Raw genomic sequence first — 24,221 nt, 5'->3', positions numbered from 1 at the left:
CAGCCACAGGTGATTTGTGGAAAATGTAAGCACTACTGCTAGCCCCCTTTCAGTGCAGTGGTAGTGTGGGGCAATATAAAAAGAAACAGGAGTATTAGAGAGTCTTCTTATTCGAGAAACTGGCTGTGAGCTAGCTGGTTAAGTCTGTGTACTGTGCACGTGACTTAGTGACAGGATGCCGACAAAGAAAAGACCCCCATTGTGCATACATTTACGAGGCTCCTGTCAATTCAGGCAGCCTCCTCACTCCTCTGTAAAATCAGCCATTTTCGAATTTTAACCTGCTCCATTTTTAACTGCTGTCCTGGTACCTGATGGACACTGAGGATTTGCCCACAACTACATGTGCCCGCCCTCTCCCCAGTGATTAGTAACTGGATGTTTTGTGTTACAGGGAACTTTTGGAGACCACATGTCGACTGGCCAACACTTTGAAGCGTCATGGGGTGCAGAAAGGGGACAGAGTTGCTATCTATCTCCCAGTATCTCCCATAGGTATAGCTGCAATGTTGGCTTGTGCTAGGATTGGTGCTGTGCACACAGTGGTGTTTGCAGGTTTCAGCAGCCGTGCGCTGAGTGAAAGGATCTCTGATGGTAGGTCAACGAAAATCTTTCACTTTCTTTTCTGATTAATTTGTTTTAAAATAAACGTCCATTTTCGATTGAAGCAGGCAGATGGTGGCATAGGTAACGCCACTACCTCGTAATCCACAGGCCTGGTCTACTGCTCTGGAGGCATGGATTCAAATCTAAATTCAAGAAATTCATAACTACCTGGTATTAAAAGCTTGTTTTAATAATGGTGACCATGAAACGATCATTGATTGTAACAATGATTAACTAACATACTTTAAGGATGGAAATTTGCTGGCCTAGCCTACATGTGACTCCAGACCCACAGCAATGGCCATCTAAAATAAATTAGCAAACACTGAGTTGTTAAGGACATTTATGGACAGGCAACAAATGCTGCATTTGAAAGAATGTAAAAATCTTGTATCTGGACCAACGTTCCCTCTAAGTTGTGCAGTCACACAGCTACACAAGTTCCCATGTATGCCAGTTTGCTGATGCATTGACTTACAGTTTTGGAAGTTGTGGCTGCAGAAGTCTGCACCCCAAAAAATACTTAGAGGGAATATTGATCTGGCTTATTCCCTACTCATCGGTCTGCAAGGTGCATTTGTTTAACTGATATCACTTTACCAATCAACAGTTTTGATTGGAGACAAAAAAAACCTGCAGATGCTGGAATCCAAAGTAGACAAATAGGAGGCTGGAAGAACACAGCAGACCAGGCAGAATCTGGAGGAAAGCAGCAGTCAAAGTTTCGGATATTACCCTTCTTCAGGACTTTTAATTAATCTGCAATGTCCCATTCTGTCTACAGTTTAATGGATAATCAAAGAAATGGAGAAAATCTGCAATCCCATTAAAGAAATATATATCTGAAAACAAAGCACTGTAGTTGCTGGAAATCTAAAATAAAAACATAAATGCTCAGCAGGTCTGACAGTATCTGGGGAGAGAGAAGCAGAGTTAATCTTTCAGGTCACGATCATTACAATTTCCAGCATTTTCTGTTTATATTTAAGAAAATATATATGCTGTTTTAATTTGATTTGACTTGATTGATTATAGTCACATGTACCTAAGTGTAGTGAAAAGCTTTGTTTGCAAAACAGCACAGGCAGATCATAGCAAGCAAGGACATACAGAACTTAGGGTGCTTAGACAGTGTGAGACATACAGGTTATACTGCACAGGAGGTGCACGAAGCAAGATCAACATTAACAGGATCAACATTATTTGAAGTTAGAGAGTCCATTCATCAGTTACTTGTGTGATGAAAATAGAGTTTACACAGGAAAAGTAAGGAACAGTTCTGTAATTTTACTTGTATTACATTAGATAGTCATCTTGAATTACATATCAGCTTTGGATTATTTTTGTGTTGGGGAAGTAGATCATACGCAAAACTGTTCAAATTCATTTCTGTTTCCAATGGATCACTTAGCTTTCACTATTCAAGCAATAGTCTCTTTTCAGAAAATAATGAGCCAAGGTTCTAATGTAACTGGACAGATTATTCTTTGAAATGCAATGTGGTCAAGTTAACAGACATATTGATCAGTGACTGTTTGAGATGGCAAAAAAAAATCTTCATGATTTGGATGTCCTGGCCTCATTTGAGTTTGAGGCAACAAGATATGTATTCTAAATGGAGCCTCCACATCCTGCCACTTCACAGGCTGGGCTGCTGCTATGAGGGGATGGTGAGACTGGGTTCACAGTGGCAGGCAGTATATTTGTGTAACCAGGATGTGGTTAACAGCACAATGAGCAAGGGTACTGCTGAACCCACTGACAAACATTTATATTCTAAATCATGCAACAGTGTCACAAGAAGTCTCACAGATTACTGGACAATTTAAGAACCACATTATGATGACAATATTTGGATTAAAATTAATTTAGAACGTAGAATAGCCAGCCTGTTCAGAGCCAGCATATGCTAGAGGCTATATCAAACTCTAGAAAGCCCGAGGAAAGCACTGACTCCACAGAGTTTTGCTTAATGTCTGGAAGGAGTGTTAACATACACACAGGGCCTAACACCTGGTTCAGGCAGCTGCCTGGATACTGAATGTTATTCAAGACCACTGGATGTCAGCCTTTTTACAGCTGACTTGAAACATGTCACATAGCTCTGTGACCTTTTCTTTTATTTTGATCTAGTTTCCTAGCTGTAGAATTACAAATCTTTTGCAATTCTTTTAAAAACGCAGTGTATTATAACAGTGTTTGTCTTTGACTAACTAGCCCAATGCAAGGCTGTTATCACCTGCAATCAAGGAGTACGTGGTGGTCGTGTTATTGAGCTAAAGAAGGTGGTGGATGAGGCTGTAAAGTCATGTCCCACAGTAAAATGCATCTTTGTGGCACAGAGAACAGACAGCAAGGTTCCTATGAGCAATATCGACATACCGCTCGAAGAAGTAAGTCTTCATTAAAGTAATATCTCTGAACTTAAAGAAGCTTTTTTGTGCTTGGTAGCTTTATATTTTTAAAATTTGAAATTATTAAAAGCTGTAACTTTGCAAAGTTTGTTACTTAATGTTATTGTGTAGTATCCATTGTTAACAGTGGAACACGTAGATGTTGACAATTAGATATAATCAAAGTAGGAAAGTCACAGGGCTTTCGAGAAAGAAAGAAATTCTTGCATTTGTGCATCACCTTTCATGACCTCAGGTCATCCCAAAAAGTGCTTTATATACAATCAAGTACTTTTGAAGTAAGCACTTCGAAGTGAGAAGTTGTCATTTTTGCTGGTAACTCATGCAGCCAGTCTGCTCATGGCAAAGTGCCACAAACACAATGTGATAATGACCAACTGATCTGATTTATTGATGTGCTTTCAATGATAAATACTGAGCAGGACTCTGGGAAGAACGTTCCTAATCTTCACAGAGTGCATATTTTACATCCACATGAGGGTAGATGTGACCTCAGATTAACACCGAATCCATAAAAAGGCACGTTTGAGGGTGCAGTGCTCCCTTAGTAAAGCATTAGTGTTAGTAAAGCCCAATTTGATTGATGCCATTATTGACAGTGATAGCAACAGTAACATGCTCAGTTATATTTAATTTGAGTTCCATGAGGAGGCATTTAGCTCCAGACCGCAAAAGAGCCTTAGGCAAAGGAGCTGAATTCCAGAAGCAGGATGAAAGTTTTTGCTCTTAATATGCATTTTACTGAAGCTGACATCAAAACTAAAGTAAATGGAAGCTAGGGGAAAACTCTCCACTGGCTGGAGCCACAGCTAACCCAAACGAAAACTGTTGTAGTTGCTGGAGGCACATCATCTCATCAGTAGGACTGAGCTCCAGGAAGTCCTAAGGGAAGTGTCTCCCAGACCCAGACATCCTCAACTGCTTCATCACAACCTGTTCTCCATCATAAAAGTCAGAGTGGGGATGTTTGCAGATGATTGCCCAATGTTCAGTTCCATTCACAACTTCTCAGGCAAAGAGGTAAACTGTGTCTGCAAGCAGCAAGACCTGGACAATATTCAGGCTTGAGGTGCTAAGCGGCAATTAATAGGTGCACCATACAAGTGCTAGGCGTTGACCATCTCCAACAAGTGAATCTCCCCTTGACCCTCAATGGCATTACCAATGCTAAATACCCCCATCTTCAGCATCCTGGAGTTTACCATTAACTAGAAACTCAACTGAACCAGATACATAATACTATGGCTCCAAGAACCAGCTAAAGCCTAGGATTTCTGCAGTGAATAACTCCAGCCCTGACTCCTTAATGCTTATCCATCATTTCCATGACCAACATTATAAGTATGATTAAATAAGTGTTACAATTCCCATAGGATTTAACTAAATTTACTGGATGACCCCAAAATAAGAAATAAACCAAAATATACCCTTTTTGTTTACAAATGTAAAAATGCAGTTGCTTTCAAACAGATCCAATTATCGTTAATGAGACACCCAAAACATGACTTATAGACTTTATACTTTTCAAGGGAGGGTCTAAACTCACTGAAGTGTCTTTTTGGTAAAATAACCTTTTGGATAGATCCAAGAATACTGTTAGGATGGGTTATGTGCCATTTAGGATTGTTTAACGTAGATGTGAATGTATGTAAAATGTGGATACATTCATTGAAACTGTAAAGCCGCCAAGTTATTTAAACCCCCTTGGAACTGCCAAGCTGTCATGGCATTTAAATCTCTTGACTTTTAAATTAAAAAAAAAATCTGCATTTAAATCTACTTCCATTTCAGTGTCTGTTGACCTAAGCCTGATGGCTATTATTATTCAGCTTGTGTTGGTTGACTCATTTTACAACTATAATTATCACAGTGAGATGCCTGTCAATTCACAACTTATTTGACAGCTCTGTGTAGTTACAAAGATTTTGGCGTGAGGCTATGAATACAAATTTTGTTTTTATAAGAGATGAGATATTGAAGGAACTTAAATGCAATGAGGGAGTTTTTAAAATCAATTATAGCACTTTTTCTTAATTAGTGACATAATCAAACGACAAAAAACTTTATTTTATTTCAACTCAGCATGGGTCCTGAAGTCTGCCCGTGGTGGATCCTGGGTGAGTTGGCATGGAAGGTGTAAGGGCATAGGTTGTCACACTGGATGTGAGAAGGGCTAGGAGGGGTGCGTAGATGGATATTCATTGACATGGAAGACATGAGGCAGAGTGTAGTTGGTTGGGAAAATAGAGTAGAATGGATGGGCGTGAGGACTGTCTGGTGGGTGAAGGCTGAGGGCTGTGTTTCATTTACTTGTTTCTTTGTAGCTGGGACAATGTACAGAGGACAAAGGAAAGCCTTTAGAAAGTTGTCTCTGTACTCAGCAACCCCTATGGCTGTGTCTACACTCTTTCTGAGGCTGGTAAATCCAACTGCCAAGAAAGGTCAGTAACACACACACATTAATTAAATCATCCTCCCCACTAATCATTGTCATTCTGGTGAAAATGCAGAAAGGGGCAGACACAAAGTAAGAGTTTTTTGTAGATGGAATCTACCATTAGAGTGTCTTTCATACATTTGTCATGTCTAAATTATACAGAACAGTTATTAAACATATTTTCCTGGAATAAAACATCAGCTCAGTGGGAGGATCTGCCTTTTTTCTCCTTCAGGAGATGGAGAAAGAAGAGCCAGTATGTGAACCTGAGTCCATGGACAGTGAGGACATTCTCTTCTTGCTGTATACTTCTGGAAGCACGGGAAAACCCAAGGGTCTGGTCCATACACAAGCTGGTTATCTGCTGTATACATCTATTACCCACAAGGTATCAGTAGAATAGTATGGTGAGCCTCAATGTTTTCCTTCTAGTATCTAATACTGATTACAGAAATTTCTTTTACTTTAAGTTAACATTAATGTACAAAGGCCAACCTCACAGATAATATTTATCTGTAAAGTTCCTAATTTTAAATTACTTAACTCAATTCAAGTTTTACATATATATGCTAGTCTCTGAGTTACGTTAAGATACATTGCAGGAGTATCTCGTATATGTGTTTTTCAGATAATTTGATGTTATGTTTTGTGTGATTTTACTTCCTACTATTTGTAAAAGCAGATGATGTAGACATGTAGAGTCATAGAGTCATACGGCACAGAAACAGACCCTTCGGTCGAACCAGTTCATGCTGAACATAATCCCAAACTAAACTAGTCCCACCTGCCTGCTCCTGGCCCATATCCCTCCAAACCTTTCCTATTCATGTACTTACCTAAATGTCTTTTAAACATTGTAATTGTACCCACGTCCACTACTTCCTCAGGAAGTTCATTCTACATGTGAACCATCCTCTGTGTAAAAATTTTGCCTCTTATGTCTTTTTTAAATCTCTCTCCTCTCACCTTAAAAATGTGCTCCCTTGTCTTGAAATTCCACTTCCTAGGGAAAAGACAACTACATTAACTCTATCTATACCTCCCATTATTTTATAAACTTCTATAAGGTCGCCTCTCAACCTCTTGTGCTCCAGTGAAAAAAGTCCCAGCCTACCCAGCCTTTCTTTATAACTCAAACCTTCCATACCCAGCAACATCCTGGTAAATCTCTTCTGAACCCTGTCCAGCTTGATAATATCCTTCCTATAACTGGGCGACCAGAACTGGACACAGTATTCCAGAAGAGGCCTCACCGATGTCCTGTACAACCTCAACAAGACTTCCCAACTCCTATACTCAAAGAACTGAGCAATGAAGGCAAGCACACCAAACCTTTTTTAATCAAAAAATGTCTGTATGTGACATAAATGTTAAAGAATTATGTACCTGCACCCCACGGTTCCTCTGTTCTACAACACTACCCAAGGCCCTACCATTAATTGTATAAGCCCTACTTGTTTGTTGTACTAAAATGCAATACTTTGCATTTATCCAGATTGAACGCCATCTGCCGTTTTTCAGCCCATTAACCCATTTGATCAAGATCCGTTCATAATCTTAGAAAACCTTCTTCACTGTCTACTAAGCCACCAATTTTGGTGTTATCCGCAAACTTACTAACCATGCCTTGTATACTCTCATCTAAGTCATTTATATAAATGGCAAACAAAAGAGGACCCAGAACCAAGTCCCTGTGGGACACCACTGGTCACAGGCCTCCGGTCTGAAAAGCAACCCTCAGCATTACTGACTGTTTCCTGTTGTTAATCCAATTATGTATCCAATGGCAAGTTTACCCTGAATCCCTTGTGACATAACTTTACTAATTAGACTACCATGCGGAACCTTGTCAAAGGCCTTACTAAAATCCAAATAAACGTCTACTGCTCTGCCATCATCAATCTTTTTGGTAACTTCTTCAAAAAACTCAATCAAGTTTGTGAGATATGATTTTCCTCGCACAAAACCATGCTGAAATCAGTTTTTGCCTCTCTAAATATCCAAAAATCCTATCTTTTATAATCACCTCCAAAAATTTACCCACAACTGAAGTCAGGCTCATAGTTCTGTTGTTCACTGGTTTCTCCTTGCAACCTTTCTTAAACAAAGGTACAATATTAGCCACCGTCCAGTCGTCAGGTACCTCACCCGTAGTTTTAGATGATGCAAATATTTCTGCAAGGGGTCTTGTAATTTTCTCCCTTACTTCCCACAATGTTCTGGGATACATTAGATCAGGTCCTGGAGATTTATCCACCTTAATGTTCTCTAAGATCTCTGAACTTCCTCTTCTGTATTGTGAACTGTTCTTAAAACATGAAAGTTTATTCCTCTGTATTCTCTAGACTCTATTTCTTCCTCCACAGTAAAAACTGATGTGAAATATTCATTTAGTATTTTTCCCACTTCCTGGTGTTCAACACATAGACAACTTCCTTGATCTTTAAGAGGCCCTACGCTCTCTGTAGTTACCTTCTTGCTTTTAATGTATTTGTAGAGTCTCTTTGGATTATCCTTAACCTAATCTGCCAATGCTACCTCATATCCCTCTTTGCCTTCCTGACTTCTCTCTTAAGGATGCCCCTACACTCTTCATATTGATTAAGGGATTCAATTGAACCAAGTTATCTAAAATAAGATTTTCTTTTATTCTTGACTAGAACCTCAATATCTTTATTCATCTACTGTAGCTTAATCTTACCAGCCTTACCCGTCATTGTAAAAGGAACAAATTGCCTCTGAACTCTCGTCATCACACTCTTCAACGCCTTCACTTGTCAGGCGTCCTTTTACCTGTGAACAGTCTACTCCGATCGACTTTTGAAAGTTCTTATCTTAAACCATTAAAATTTGCCTGACTCCAATTAAAACCTTTTAACTTTTATGGAAGGCTAATTTTTTTCCATAACCATTTTGAAACAAATAGAACTTTGATCGCTAGACCAAAGTGTTCCCCCACTTTTATTTCAGTCACCTGCTCTGCCTTATGGCCCAAAAGAAGGTCTAGTTTTGCTCCTTTTCTAGTAGAATCATCCACAAATTGATGAAAAAAAGTTTCTTGTACCTTGGCAGTATTATCTATCCAGAATATTGAGCTGACTACTGTGAAAGTTCATGTCAATAAAACCAGTTCAGATTATATTGCATCTATGAACAAACAGCCTGTGACTGTAAAATTATCAGTACAAAACACCTGGACTAAGTTGCAAACAATGTCCTTGAAATTCATTGGGTTTCTGACTCAGTGGTTAAGGGAATTACTGCTTTTATTGGCTTCCAGTAATTGCATGCCTCCCACTGCAGTTTGTGGGATCACCCGAGGCTGGGCACAAGTGCCTGACTGTCTTTGGTGCTGGTATACTTCTTGTGAATGAATAAGAGGAGGGGTTTCCTTACAGTAAATCTCTCTGACTCCCATTTGCATCATGAAGCCTGCATCTTTTTATTTTACTGTATTTTTCATTGTGGACTGCATTGGGAAAAGGACCATTTTAAAACCAATGATTATGGGAAGAACTGCTGCACTTTTAAAAAACAAGTTACTGAAACGAAGTGTGAGTCATGTTTACACTGTAACTTTATTGAGAAAGTAGGGGAAGCTGTTAGTAGATGGGTCGGCAATAGATTACCGATTGGCTTGAGGAGTTGTGACCAGCTTTGGATGCCAAACCCTGTCAGCCTGACAACGACCATATGATTGGTTGCTGGATAGCTCAAGGGTAGTTAAAAAGGCATTTGGCACGCTTGCCTTCATTGCTCGGTCCTTTTGAGTATAGGAGTTGGGAAGTCATGTTGAGATTGTACAGGACATTGGTGAGGTCTCTTCTGGAATACTGTATCCGGTTCTGGTCGCCCAGTTATAGGAAGGATATTATTAAGCTGGACAGGGTCCAGAAGAGATTTACCAGGATGTTGCTGGGATGAAAGGTTTGAGTTCTAAAGGCTGGATAGGCTGGGACTTTTTTCACTGGAGTGTAGGAGATTGCGAGGCAACCCAATAAAAATTTATAAAATAATGACAGGTATAGATAGAGTTAATGGTAGTTGTCTTCCCTAATATCTCCTTATCTGGCTTAGTGTCGAATCTTGCTTGGTAATGTATCTATAAATGCCTTGACACAGTCTCCTATATTAATGTCACTATATGAATATGATTTATTATTGTATATTCCAATTATTAATAATTTCTTGTTTTGATTAGTATTTTTCAGTTATGACTTGTATATTCCACTATTACTAGTTTTGCCAGTGTGACCAACATTGTAATTAATTAGATATAGTACTGTCTTTGGATGGACATAACATTTAAAAACAATATTTTTAGTCAAGATAATGGAAGTATTTGTGTCATTCTTGTGTAAAACTCAACCCCACATTTTTCACATACCTCATGTAACTGACACAAAGTAATGGGGGCTGTGAAGGGGAGGCTTCATTGTTTAAAGGATTGCTTTATGGGTTGTTTCTTGGAAGATGTGGGGTTGTGGCAGAGCACTGTGAAGCAGCAATCGCAACAACACCTTTTGTATTTGCTTATTGGATAGGTGGATTGGTGGAAACTAAGTAAAACTCAATTATAAGGGCACCTTGGGCAGCAGGTAGTACATTGCCAGCATCACCTTCTGCCTTATCTTCCTCCTCCTTGGAATCATCTGTATAGGTGTTCTTCCCTTTGTTCCTCCTGCAGGTCCGACCTTGCTGTAGTGCAGTGCTATATAGAGAGCAGACACCAAAATTGCTTAGTATACCCTGGTTGCTGTGGGCTAAAGGGCACTTCCAGATCTATCAAGGCATTTGAACTGCACCCTCAGTATTCCCAACAATTTATTTAATGGCACACGATGGTTATATGACATTAATTGTATTGTTTCTAGGCCGTTTTCCTCAGGAATTTGAGGGATATCATTGATGATCTTCTAAATAGCTCTGCATCCAGGTATTAAGATGGTTGGTTGCCCACCTCTTTAATATTGATGGAGTGCAAGCCCTTTACTCACATTCCTAGGTGAAGGGCAGTTGCTTTCGTTCTCACACATAGGCAGCACTGCACTATGGCAAACCTGTCAGAGTCACAAATCTGAATGCTTCCCCATTAGGACTGGTGTCATTACAGATGAAGTTGAAACTTTTGGCAAATAAACAGTCAGCAATCTCTCTTATGCATTATGTGAGATCCTGCAAATAATTCCAGGTGACCCCTGGAAGGATTTAGAAGCATAGATGTCGAGGACAGTGGTCATTTTGACAGGCATAGACACAGTACACCCATCAGGTTCAGCCTGTTGCAGGTCTGGTCCAGAATGCTTTTAATGTCTACCAAAACCTGACGTGACACCTTGAGCGTCCTGAGACACTGATGCTCTGATAGTGTGATAGTAATGAGCTGCAGGTCTGTAAGAAGTGGGCTGTTGCTATTGGAGGTCCTTTTGCCACCTAGTGCTTTGCCTGTTGCTGCTTTTGGATCTGCTGCTGCTGGTGATTTATTTTGGATATCATCTGAAGTTCAAAGTAACCCTGTATAAACAACACTCAGAAAATGTGATAGTTCAGAGCTCCAAAGTGCAAATCAGGCTCTGTGTTGATGGCATCTTCACTGCATGTAAAATAACCTCCTGTGCAATATCTCAGTAAAAGTACTGCGAATATACCATTTTCTACAACCAGATTTCCTTCTCATGGCTTTCACCCCTTTAGTTGCCACTTTTGTCTTATCTTGCATTCACCTTGCAAGTTCTAGGAAGCATGGGAAACCTGTGGAGCCAAACTTTTGCTTCAACCTGTGTGTTATTATCACAGGAGTTGATCTTTTACATAAGAAAATTGACAACCCGCCTCTCCTGAGGGACGTGATCTCATGTGACATACTGCAGTTAAATGTGGAAGTTGGCGGGTTGGAACGGGATTCCTGATACACTTGTATTTTTCCAGGACTTCATCCCCATCTGCAAACTAAACCCACACACTTGGCCTCATTCATTTAACTTCCTTATTCAGTTATTTTAATAGGGCTGACTCATTTGACTACTTGAATTACTTGCTTGTAAATTGGTATTGCAGGGTCTGTCTTCAAGTGCTAGTTTTATTTGTTACCTGTAATGTGAATCTTTAAGTAGTGTAATGCTTTTTCTGTTCCAGGTACTAATTCATAATATTTAACATACAAATTTTATCTTTCAGTATGTCTTTGATTATCAAAAAGGTGATATTTTTGGCTGTATGGCAGATATTGGCTGGATTACGGGGCACAGTTATGTGGTCTATGGCCCACTTTGCAATGGAGGCACCACTGTGCTATTTGAGAGCACTCCTATCTATCCGAATCCAGGTAAACACGATAAGGACTATTATCAAAAAAAAATGTATATACCTGTTTGCAATCCCTACGATTGTTGGTACACTGAAGGGAAGTAAATGTTAACTTGGGTACCAGGGTTGGGGTGTTTTTAACTGCCAGTTGGTGTTTACCAGGAAATTGCACGTTTCAGTTAAGTTAGGCTGTGATAACCTCACAATATCCTGATCTGATTATTTAATGTAGGACCCAACTCACTTTGTGTGGGTTGCTTTGCTGTCTGATTCGAACAGCAATGTAAAATGCAGATGGCAGAATTGAGGGCAAACATTGACAGACAAGTCATTCAATTGATTCACATGCTCAACCTGGTACTGTGGTTTCCACTGGGCAGATTGAGTTAAACTCAACCCTGTGGTACTTCTTGACACCATCGCTATGTATCCACGTCTAAAATGTTAGAAATGCTCATAGCTGTGAGATTAGGGCACAGTTTTGTATTTCCAGGGAGTGACTGTTCAATGTCTGGGATCCATTTAGCAGATATAGGAATATGTGAAAACTGAGAAAGACTTTGTCAATAAGTGCAAGAGATTTTTCTTCAGTAAAATTGGGAGCTAGATCTAACTGTTAAATTGTTTCATGTTATTTCTAAACTACTTGTCCTTCAGTCTTACTGGATTGTTTTATATGTATCTCCCAGTTCACACTGCTACCATTTCCCAATCTCCAGTTTGTTAGTGATTCTTGTTACCCCGATACCTATTCATCCTGGCTTTCTTTGCTCACTATGCTGGCATTTCTTCCACATTCCATCCCAGTTCACTGGCAGTGTCCCTGTCCTCTGCTCCCTGTTTTACCTCCTCCTAGATGAGACCTGACACTAATAGACTTTGAGGAAAATTGAGGTAAATGCTACTGTGAAACCTATAGACTGGGCCTTCCTGTTGCAATAAATATGATTCCACAACCAGGAGCCAGAATGAGGTTCTGTGCATGTCTCAATTTCAGTGGATTCTAAAAAATCCAAGATGACAATCTTCCTAAGGCTTGTAATTCAAGCAGTGCAGTGTCTCTATACATGGAAGCGGACACAAATTTTCCATGTGTGAAAGCACACAATTATGTAAAATGCAGAATACTGCGGGTACTGAAAATCTGAGGCTTTGTAAATTCACTGCAAGAGTAAGTTTGTAAGAAGAGTTAGGATCAGAGAAAAGTAAAAGAGGAGGAAGAGGAGCATTAAGATCCATGCGTTGTTGAAGTTTACAGTACTTGAAACCATACATTAACCATGAAAAGCTAATAGCTTGTTCTCAAATTAACAGATATTTAAGGTACAACTTTGTACTCATAAAGATACCTTTACAGAGCAAACCTATGAGCAAAAGAGATAGACAAAATACACAATTACATAAGAAATGCAAATTGTTTTAATTGATTGAAAGAACCATAAGTCAAGAAGTTATTTCCCTAAACACTGATCATCGATGTTACTTATCATCTAAGATCAAGGAATACTTTCTGGTATGTATGGAAATGAAATAAGAAATGCAAAGTGTACGTGTTGGGAATAAACCAAGGGTTCTATCCACAGTGCAGTCTGAAGTTTAAGGCAGATTACTACCTGAATGGCTGTAAATTGGGAGAGGGGACTGTGCAGTGGGACCTGGGCATCCTTGTGCACCAGACGCTGAAGGTAAGCATGCAGGTGCAGCAGGCGGTATAGAAGGCAAATGGTATGTTGGCCTTTATTGCAAGAGGTTTCGAGTACAGGAGCAGGGATGTGTTGTCGCAGTTGTACAGGGCCTTAGTGAGATCACACCAGGAATATTGTGTGCAATCTTGGTATCTTTTTCTGAAGAAGGATGCTCTTACCCTTGAGGGAGTGCAGCGAAGGTTTACCAGGCTGACTCCAAGGATGGTGGATCTGACGTGTGAGGAGAGATTGACTAGGTTGGGACTGTTTTCGCTAGAGTTCAGACGAATGAGGGGGAATCTCATACAGACTTATAAAATTATAATGGGACTGGACAGGTTAGATGCAGGGAGGATGTTCCCAATGGTGGGTGTGTCGAGAACCAGGGGTCACAGTATGAGGATTCGGGTTGGATGATTTAGGACGGAGATGAGGAGATATTTCTTCACCCAAAGAGTGGTGAGCCTGTGGAATTCATTACCACAGGAAGTAGTTGATGCCAAAACACAGAATGTATTCAAGCGGCGACTAGATATAGCACTTGGGGTGAATGGGATCAAAGGTTATGGGGAGAAAGCAGGATTAGGCTATTGAGTTGGACAATCAGTCATGATCGTGAAGAATGGCAGAGCAGGCTTGAAGGGCCAAATGGCCTCCTCCTGCTCCTATATTCTACGTTTCTATGCATATTAGTAGTGGTCTAGACATAGTTCAATCAAAGATGGGCTTGTGCTTGTGCTTGTGATTTCTTAACATCTTCCAGGGTCCAAGATATTTACCTCACAGGAAACACAAAAAGAGTAATTAGCTGATCATTATCTTCTTTCTTCCAACATCTGACTGAAAAGGAAGCAGATTTCACTTTCTGATCTATCAGTTAGCAAGTTAGTTGTATATCTACTACTATTTTAATTGCCTGGTGGAACTACTTATGTCCTGAAGGTCAAAGTTTACTGTGGTCCATAGATATGAAAGCATGATTGGGGGTTAGTTATCCTTTATCAAATATACTTGCATAAATAGCTACAAGAAACAGTTGAACACCAATACACATACCCATACATACTTTGGGAGCGTGACTTACTCAACTAGGCCTTGGCAGTCAACTAGCAAGGCATTGCATTTGTGAGAGCATTTTTTTTTTCCAGCTTTCAAGTGACCTTAGTAGGATTTAGCCAAACCACAAAAATTAGTGCCATGTGAAATACTCTTTGTTGATTAATGATTTATAGATATGGACACTAAATTTAAAATCTCCAAGTTCACAGACAAAAAAGCTGGGTGGGATGGAGAGCTGTGAGGAGGGTACAAGAGATGCTTCAGTGCAATTTGGACAAGTCGAGTGAGTCAGCAAATGCGTAGCAGATGAAGTATAATGTTGATAAATGTGTGGTTATCCACAGGAAGGTAGGTTATTACTGAATTGCGATAGGTTGGGAAAGGGGGAGGTGCAATGAAACTTGGGTATCCTTGTACATCAGTCACTGAAAGTAAGTATGCAGATGCAGCAGGTGTAAAGAAGGCAAATGGTATGTTGCTTTTGTAGTGAGAGGATTTGCGTCAGGGGCAGGGATGTCTTGCTGCAATTGTACAGGGCCTGGTCAAAACCATACCTAGAATATTAAGTGTACTTTTAGTCTCCTTATCTGAGGAAGGATGTTCTGCCTATGGAAGAAGTGCAAATAAAATTTACCAGACTGATTCTTGGGATGGCAGGACTAACACATAAAGAGAGACTAGATTGGTTAGGATTTTATTCAGTGCACTTGAGAAGAATGAGTAGAAACCTATAAAGTTATAAGAGCACTAGACAGGGTAAATGCAGGAAGGATGTTCCTGATGATTGGAGAGTTCAGAACCAGGGGTCACAGTCTATGGGTATTGGGTAAGCCACTGAGGACTCAAATGAGGAGAAATTTCTTCACTCAGACAGTGGTGAGCCTGTGGAATTCTCTGCCACAGAATGCAATTGAGGCCAAAATCTTGAATGTGTTCAAGGAGTTAAATATTGTTATTAAAGCTTAAGGGATCAAAGGGTATGGGATGAAAGCAGTTCTGAGTTGAGTGAATAGCTGTGATCAAGCTCAAAGGATCAAATAGCCTACCTCTGATTCTGTTTCAATGTTTCTTTAATCATATCACTCCATTTGTCTTGGAGACCAATACAAAATGGGAACTGTTTGGATCTGCAGTTATGATTTTCTTAAAGGTCTGTTTGAATATTTGCATTCTTTTGCTTTTGCTCTGTATTTTCTACATTTTCACATTTTCTAAAATTTATGCTCGGGAAGTGAGCATTATTGTAAAAGTTGCCATTTATTGCCACTAGCTCCCCTTTATTTGTTCTGTTTGTTGCATCCCTAGAAAATGATTAGATTTGTTAAATTTCCCTTTCATAAAATCATATTTACTTTGCTAAATCATAGGATATTCTAGGTGCCTGTTACCACTTTCTTAATAATAGATCCCGGTGTTGCCCATGAACTGACGTGAAGCCAACTGGCCTGTATTTTCCTGTTTGCTCTCTCTCTCCCTCCCTCCTTTCTTGAACAGTGGTTTGCTACCTTCCAATCAATTATAACTGTTCTCTAGTTGCCCTGAGATGATGGTGATGGGCTTTCATCGTGAATCGCTGTATGGATATTAGCAAATCAGTTGGGATTTTGCTGACAGTCTGACAGCTTTATGGTCGCATCTACTGATAAAGTCTGTACAGCTAACAAGCCTTAGCAGAGATCAAGAATCCATTCATCAAACAGTGCAAAGTAAATTACAAAGTTGCTATTTGCAAAATGATAAACATGGTGCCAATTTAGGACCGAGACAGATGTTCAGCTAGTTAATTTAGTGTATACTTCATTAAGGCATAGTTCTCCAGCCTAATAATTAGATATTATTATATCTAATTAGATATAAGATATATATGTAAGATATAACGCCCTAGAATACTTAGTGGTAGCAGCACTCTTGCCTCTTACCTAGATGTTGTGGATTTGAGCCCCACTTCAGAGATTCAGCAAAAACTTTCAATGTGTGCCCTGGTGCAATACTGAAGGATCACTTCTTTGTCAGAATTGCCATCTTCTACAGGAGGCATTAACACGCCTTCCATCTCAGATGAACATAAAAGATTTCATGGCATAATGTTGAAGGAGTGTTAGGATATTCCCTCTAATGTCCAGTCCAATATTTGACCCTTGTACAAGATCACTTAAAACGGATGATCTGGTTCTTTTCTTACTGCTATTGGTGGGGCCTTTCTGATCATAAGTTAATTGCCACATTTCTTCAACCACTACAGCGTTGACCCTTTAGTAAGTACTTAAATTGGCTGGAAGGTGCTTCAGGGTGTCCTGAGGTCATGACAAGAGCCATACTAAGACAAGTGCTTTCTTATTTTCTTTGTAATGGTTCGACTGCTAATGGGAAGGTGGTGGTGTAGTGGTATTGTCGCTGGATGAGTAATCCAGAGTTAATGCTCTGGGGACATGGGCTTGAATCCCGTCAGGGTAGATGGTGAAATTTGAATCAATGAAAATCTGGAATTAAAATTTAGTCTCATAGTGATCATGTAACCATTCTCAATTGTCTTAAAAACCCATCTGGTTCACTAATATCTTTGAGGGGAGGAAATCTGTTTACCTTGCCTGGTCTGGCCTACGTATGATGCCAGAACAACAGCATGTGGTTGGGCCTTAAGTGACTTTTGAAATGGCCCTAGTAAGTCAGTCAGTTCAAGTGGCAATAATTGCTAGCTCAGCTGGTAGGACCAACAATCCAGCAATAAATGTTTTTAAAACTGCGTTATTACAATTGAATTTCCCTTAACATTGTTTGGTTTTCAGTTTTCTGACTATACCTTTCTGCATAAGGGATGATTTAAAATATCCAAAAGCATTACAGTGTAATAGCTGAAATTTGAGTAAATTTTTGCACTTAACTGTTGATATTTCAGTGGTTCTTCAGCAATTTCCACTGAACGTCACAAATATCACAGATAGAGGAGATAGACTATCTGTCTTGTATAGCAAGTAAATTTCATCAGCACTCACGTACCCGCTGTGAGTGGTGGGAACTAAATCAGCTTTTTATTTGCAAATTATACAAATTAGTTTGAACTGAATTCAAATTCTCAAATGCCTTGATGAATTAATTTGCTCTGACCTTATTGGGAATATAACCACTACAAAACTGCACAATCAAATCTTAGCATATTACAGCACAAAGAGAGGCCATTTCGCCCATCATGCCTGGGTCAGCTTTTAAAAGAGACAGTAAATTAGCTGCATTCTGTTGCCTCTTACCCCACATCTATGCATTTTCTTTTATTTTCAAATATATATCTGGATCTCTTTTGAAAGTTACTATTGAATCTGCTACTACCATTCTTTTAGGCAGTGCATTTCACATCATAAAAACTCACTGTGTAAAAATAAATGTTCCTCATCTGTTCCTCTCTGGTTCCTTTGCCATTTATCTTAAATATATCCTTTGGTTATTGTCCATTTGCCAGAGGGAACAGTTTCGAAGAATAATACAATACATAAGGAGGCATCATGTGTATCAGTACATCAGCCCATCATGTCTGGCTTTTTGAATGAACTATTCAAATAGGACCTCTGTTTGATGTTATACTCATAATTCTGTAGAATTTTTTTCTAATATTCTGTAGATATTCTGTAGCTATATCTCAACTGTCGCATTCTAATTCACAATTTGCAGCAATAAGTTCTCACCTCTATAGTCTCTACTCAAACACTTCATAACTTTGAATACCAGCATGAAATATTCACCTTTTCTGCTGTAAGGAGAACAATCTCAGAGATCCTGTAATTTCTCCACATAATCAAAGCTTTTCATTCTGATAGAAATTTTCTATCAGTTTTTAAGCTATAAATAAAATAAAGTGAGACACAGAGTGCAACATTCAGTGGAGCAGACCATGACATAAGGAGACTATTTATACCAAGATAACCATACCATATCTCAAATTTACGTTTGTGGATGGACCACTGACATAAAGTGAGGAAACAGCCATCATCACATGAGGGTCGGCCGGAAACTGAGTGTTTGATGAAGGATGAACAAAGGGGATAAAAATAAAGGAAGTTCTGTAATGCAGAAACTCAACTGTGGAAGTTGGTACAGTGAAAAACTTTAATGACTTAAGAAAGGTCAAGCAAAGTTGTAAAACTGTTTCTTCAAATTAACACAACTCTTACCCTCGTTACTTAGCCAATGTATCATCTTTCCATGGAGTTTTTATTTCTTTATTTAAGTTGAATACTTTAATTATTTCACTTTCGATCTCAATGGGAAAGACTGATGTAAGTAAGTCTGAAACTACTGTATACTATTAAACTGAATTAATTAACTAAGAAACACCTATTTTTCCAATCTATTGACACCAATTGACCTCAGTTAAACAACTGGATTAGTTTAGATGCGTTTTGATTGAATTCATGAAAGATGAAGTGTGCAATTATTAATTTTCATTACATTTGTTTATTAGGTAGATACTGGGAAACTGTGCAGCGGTTACAAATCAATCAGTTTTATGGGGCTCCAACAGCCATTCGTCTGCTACTGAAATATGGAGACAGCTGGGTGTCCAAGTATGATCGATCATCCTTGAAAACACTAGGCACGGGTAAATGCCAGTGATTTCCGGATTAATAATTCACTTTGTAGACAGGCCAACTTGTCATTCTCCAATTCAATGAAGAAGACCAAGATAAGCCAGGGAATTGTAGGTAATCACTTCTCTGTCCATGTATGTTGGCTGATTGCTGGGTAGTTCCAAAATGATCTGCTTTTATTACATGCTAGGGTCTATTTAACTTAATAAACTACTGTAAGTAGAATTAACATGTGAGTTCCCTGATAGTGCCACAGTGCCTCAATTCCTTATGGTAATTTTTTTTATTCACCCAGGGGATAGGGTTGATGCTGGCTGGGTCAGCATTTATAGCCCATCCTTAGCTGCTGCTGAGAAGATGGTGGTGAGCTGTCTTCTTGGATTGCTACACTCTGTTTAGCGTAGGTACACCCACAATGCCAGGTTTTTGACCCAGCAACAATGGAGGAACAATAATATAGATCCACATCAGAATAGTAGGTGGCTTGGAGGGGAACTTGCAGGTACTGGTGTTCCTATGCATTTGCTGCCCTTATCCTTCTCGGTGGTAAAGGTGTCTGGTATGGAAGGTAAGTTGGAAGATTCTTGGTGATTACTTCAGTGCACCACGTAGATTGCACATACTGCTGCCACTGTGCATCTGGGTGAAGGGAGTGAACGTAGAAGGTGGTTGATAGGGTGCCAGCCAAGCATGTTGCATTGTTCCAGGTGGTGCTAAGCTTCTTGAGTGTTGTTGAAGCTGCACCCATCCAAGCAAGTGGAAAGCATTCCTCCACACTCTTGACTTGTGCCTTGTAGACTTGAAGTACGGGGGTGTGTTACTCGCTTCAGAATTCCTAGCCGTTAACTTACTCTTGTAGCCGCAGTACTTATATAGTTGGTCCAGTTCAGTTTCTGATAAATGGTAATTGTGGGATATTGATAGGAGGGGATTCACAATGGTAATCCCATTGATTGCTGGGTTCTCTCTTTTTAGAGATGGGCAATACCTTGCCTTGTGTGGCACAAAGGTTCTATCCCGAGCTCATCAATATATTTCTTTCAACCTATGAGGCAGAAGTGACTTGAAAATTGCCAATCTACTCCACATTCCCTAGAAATTTCCCTCCCTGCCCTGAGTAATTAGTCAAAAGTGATTTCTATAATGGACTGCAAATGTCAGTCAAGTCTAATATAACCTTGAAACTTGGAATTGGAAGTTCAGTTGTCTGGAGTGGTAGTTATTATTATCTCTGATCAGTAATAGCTCATGTAATAATGAACAAGTGAAACTCTTAACAGGTGAGCACTTATTGAGAGATTATTCCCTAACAAAGAAAGCATCTTCTCAAGGGTAAAGTTGCCATAGTCCCAGAGGACTATAGCGCTATACTCCCATTAGAGAGAGATGACTGGTGGTGGTTTACCCTGACGGTCACCACACCTCATGCGAGGTTGACAAGGCAGGATGTTCATATTGATCACAGGAATTGAATCCATGCTGTAGCATCACTCTGCATTGCAAACCAGTCATCCAGCCACCTGAGCTATCCTCTCAAAACACCTATATAAATACCTGCTAAAACATAGAAGATTCCAATTGGTCTTGAACGAGATTATTGACCAGAATATGAAGTGGACTAATTGTATAAAAAGTGTGGCTACAAGAACAGGTCAGAGACTAGGAATTCTGCAGTGAGTGACTCACCTCCTGACTCCCCATAGTCTGTCTACCATTTATATGGCACAACTCAGATCTGCAATGGAATACTCCCCACTTTCCTGGATGACTGCAGCTCCAGTGCTTAAGTAGTTCTTGAGCATAACAGTACTGTGCAGTATCTACCCACCAGGAATTTCATTAATATTCATTGATGGGATGTGGGTGCTGTTGGCTAGTAGAGCATTTGTAATTGCTCAGAGGCTAGTTAAGAGTCAACCGTTATTGCTGTGGGTCTGGAGTAACATGCAGGCCAGATCAAATAAGGATGGCAGATTGTGTTTCCTAAAGGACGTTAGTGAATCTGCAGTGATACAAAATGACAGTTCACCAACACCTTCTTGAAGACATATAGGGATGAGTAACAACTTTTGGCTTAGCCAGCAATTCATACCATGAATGAATAGAAAGAAAATGTTCTCTTCCTTATAACTCAGCATAATAGCCCAGATATGTGGGGATCAGGTGTGGGGCTGGGGTAATATTTTAAGAGTGGAATGGGAAAAAATATTCAGGACTGACTAAATCAGCCATGTGTATTTATGCATTTGGTTCATGAATTCTAGGATAATTCTGTACTGTGATTTAACCCCAATTGCAATTCTCAAACTACTTCCTCAATCTACTCTGCATAGTTTAGCTGCTAATGTTTCTCTTATAGTAGGGGAACCTATTAACCACGAGGCCTGGGAGTGGTTTTGGAAGGTTGTGGGAGATGGCCGATGTACACTTGTGGATACCTGGTGGCAGACAGGTGAGGAAAGTTTGGATATGCGTAAATATTCAGACAATTTAGAATTTTTTGTGCTTTTTGCACTGAAAGTGCATTTAAGCATTCCTTCGCTTCTTGTGCACCCCACAATTCATCATTGGTCGCTGTGTGTCAGTTATTCAAGCTCTAAACTCTAGAATTCCCTTCCACCTCTCTGCCTTTAATGCATTCCTCAATATATACATTTTTGACCAAGTCTTTGGTCACCTAATGTAATATTTCTTTCTCATCTTGGTATCAATATTTGTCAGATTATATCCTGTGGAGTACTGCCATCCTATATTTTATGAATGTACAATGTTGTTGTAAGAGGATTTCAAATCTGAATTGGTTATTATGGTTGCTGAACACTCTCAAACTAAGAAGAGTCTCAACTTTGAATGCCTTCACCTGGTATTGAGGGAACAGTAATGTCCTTAAGATAATACTGCTGAAGCAGTCAGTGTAAGGGGCATACATATTTTTAATCAATCTGTTCAGACATGTTACAACACACCTCTGGAGCAAGTGAGACTTGGACAGAGGGAGGGACACTATCACTGCACCAGAAGAGGGTCCTATTGCTTGCATGTCTAAAGCACCCACCTGATTCAAGCTAAAAGACAATTGTATATGGAAATCAGGATCATTTAAAAGTTCTTGCACTGCACACAACCTCAATTACACGCTAACAAACAGGGCTGCTGATCTCAAGTATGAAGCACATTGTCTGATTCAGAGATTAATACTGATAGGGCTAAGCTGACAGAACACTTTATAGTTCCTTTTAATCTGAGGGTAGTAGATTCTGTTTATTTCCTAAATAATATAGTTATGACAAATGTCATTGTGCTGGTATTGATAGTACAAAATGAGTAACCTCATTTAACTTTAGCTCTTTCATTCCTAGGACCATGGAACTGTGGAACTCTTATCTCACTTAACTCTCTCTCTCTGCTACTGGCCTTTGAAAGATAAGCTTGGTAGTATCTTATCGCTGTTTCTTGATTTGCCTATCAGTTCTATTCTTTTCAACTCTGATACTGTCATGTAACGTGGGCTTTAATTTCTATTCTTGGTTATTAAATAATTGCTGCATTCTAATATAAATTAATTAGTTTTTTTCTTTGCTGTTCTTATCCATCTCTCCTCTAAAAATGTGATACTTTGCCAAGTATATTATTCTACAGATGTCAGTCACTGTCTGGACTTTGATGGGTCATTATTTGTCACCAGCCAGAATAATTGATTCTGATTCTGTCCATGGAATACAAGGGAGGATCTGGTGGAATGTAAGGTGTACAGAGGATAAGTGAAAGGGAAAGAAGAAGTGTAAAGAAACGAAATGGGAATGCCGGATAACGTGAAAGGGAACCCAAAAGCCTTCAATAGACAAATTAATAGTGGAAAGGACTATAACAGAAATTGTGGACTGATTATGGACCAAAATGAAGACTTCTTTGTGGCAGTAGAAGGCATAGTTGGGGTACTACTGAATGAGTGTTTTGCAAGAGTGTTTACCAAATGAGGAAGTTGCCAGGATACTTGATATAAGGAAGACCTGCTGTATTTAAAGTATTTAAAGGTTCAGATTGAATGCATCCCTAAGTTGATGACGAAATGGTACAGATTGTCAAGGGGCTGGCAACAATCTTCTTAATTCTCCTTAGCAACCGGGGTAACGCTGAAGAACTGGCAGATTGTAATGTTACACCTTGTTCAAGAAATGGAGGAGAAGGATAAACTAACAGTTACACACAGATTGTTTAACACTAGTGTTGGGAAACCTTTTTAAAACATTAATTCTGGAGAAAATTAACATCCACTTGGACAAGCATGGACTAATAAATTGGAGACAACACAGATTTGTTAAGGGTAAAATTGATAAATTTTTTTTGGATGAGGGGAATGCAGTTGAGGTTTTGTCTATATATGTATGGGTTTTTAAAGTCCTCAAAACTGTGATCCCTCATCCTTGGAAACATTCAAGTAAATCTCTTCTGTGGCATTTTATCTGGATGGCTGCATTATTGGGATAGACTAGAAAAGTTAGATTCTCCTACTTAGAACAGAAAAGGACAAGAGAAGATTTATAGAGGAGGGCTGCATCATAAAGGGTTTAAATAAGCAATTTCTAACAGCCAGAGGGTCAATTGTCAGAGGACATAGTTTTAAAGTGATTGGCAAAAGAACTGGAGGGTGATTTGAGGAAAAGCCTTATTTATGTAACAAATGGTATTAGACAGGAATTTTCAAATGTTGTTTGGGGGAGGCTGTTTGCACATAAAGGGTCATCTGACAAGTGGGAGGCTTTCAGAAGTGAGATAACAAGAGTTCAGGGACAGCATGTTCCTGTTAGTGTGAAGGGCAAGGATGGCAGGAGTAGGGAACATTGAATGACTAAACATATTGAGGTTCTGGTCAAGAAAAAGGAGGCATATGCCAGGTATAGACAGCTGGGATCAAGTTAAACCCTTGAGGAATATAGGGAGTGTAGGACTACACTTAAGAGGGAAATCAGGAAGGCATAAAGGTGAAATGAGATGGTTTTATTTAGGAGATAACAAAGTGTGGAGCTGGAGGAACTCAGCAGGCCAGGCAGCATCAAAGGTACAGGAAAGCAGAAAAATCTGAAGAAGAGTCCCGACCTGAAACGTCAGCTTTCCTGTTCCTCTGATGCTGCCT

The 24,221-nt window shown here is 39.5% G+C and overlaps 1 protein-coding gene across 3 annotated transcripts in view; it reads left to right on the top strand.

Moving 5' to 3' along the window:
* The window catches only part of LOC109935598 (acetyl-coenzyme A synthetase 2-like, mitochondrial), a 65,794-nt gene that overhangs the window by 12,791 nt on the left and 28,782 nt on the right, over nt 1-24,221 (top strand). For 2 of the 3 annotated variants that reach the window (XM_048600753.1, XM_048600755.1), the window contains exons 3-8: nt 395-594; nt 2,824-2,999; nt 5,693-5,845; nt 11,635-11,782; nt 18,961-19,098; nt 21,447-21,539. In XM_048600753.1, coding sequence (XP_048456710.1) covers nt 395-594; nt 2,824-2,999; nt 5,693-5,845; nt 11,635-11,782; nt 18,961-19,098; nt 21,447-21,539 — 908 coding nt within the window. The remainder of the gene's footprint in view (nt 1-394; nt 595-2,823; nt 3,000-5,692; nt 5,846-11,634; nt 11,783-18,960; nt 19,099-21,446; nt 21,540-24,221) is intronic. The other variant, XM_048600754.1, reaches the window with a different exon arrangement.

The sequence above is a fragment of the Rhincodon typus genome, chromosome 9 (genome assembly GCF_021869965.1).
Source record: "Rhincodon typus isolate 14 chromosome 9, sRhiTyp1.1, whole genome shotgun sequence".
Taxonomy (NCBI): domain Eukaryota; kingdom Metazoa; phylum Chordata; class Chondrichthyes; order Orectolobiformes; family Rhincodontidae; genus Rhincodon; species Rhincodon typus.
Note: the sequence above shows the minus strand (reverse complement) of the source record. Positions and strands in the feature narration are given on the sequence as shown.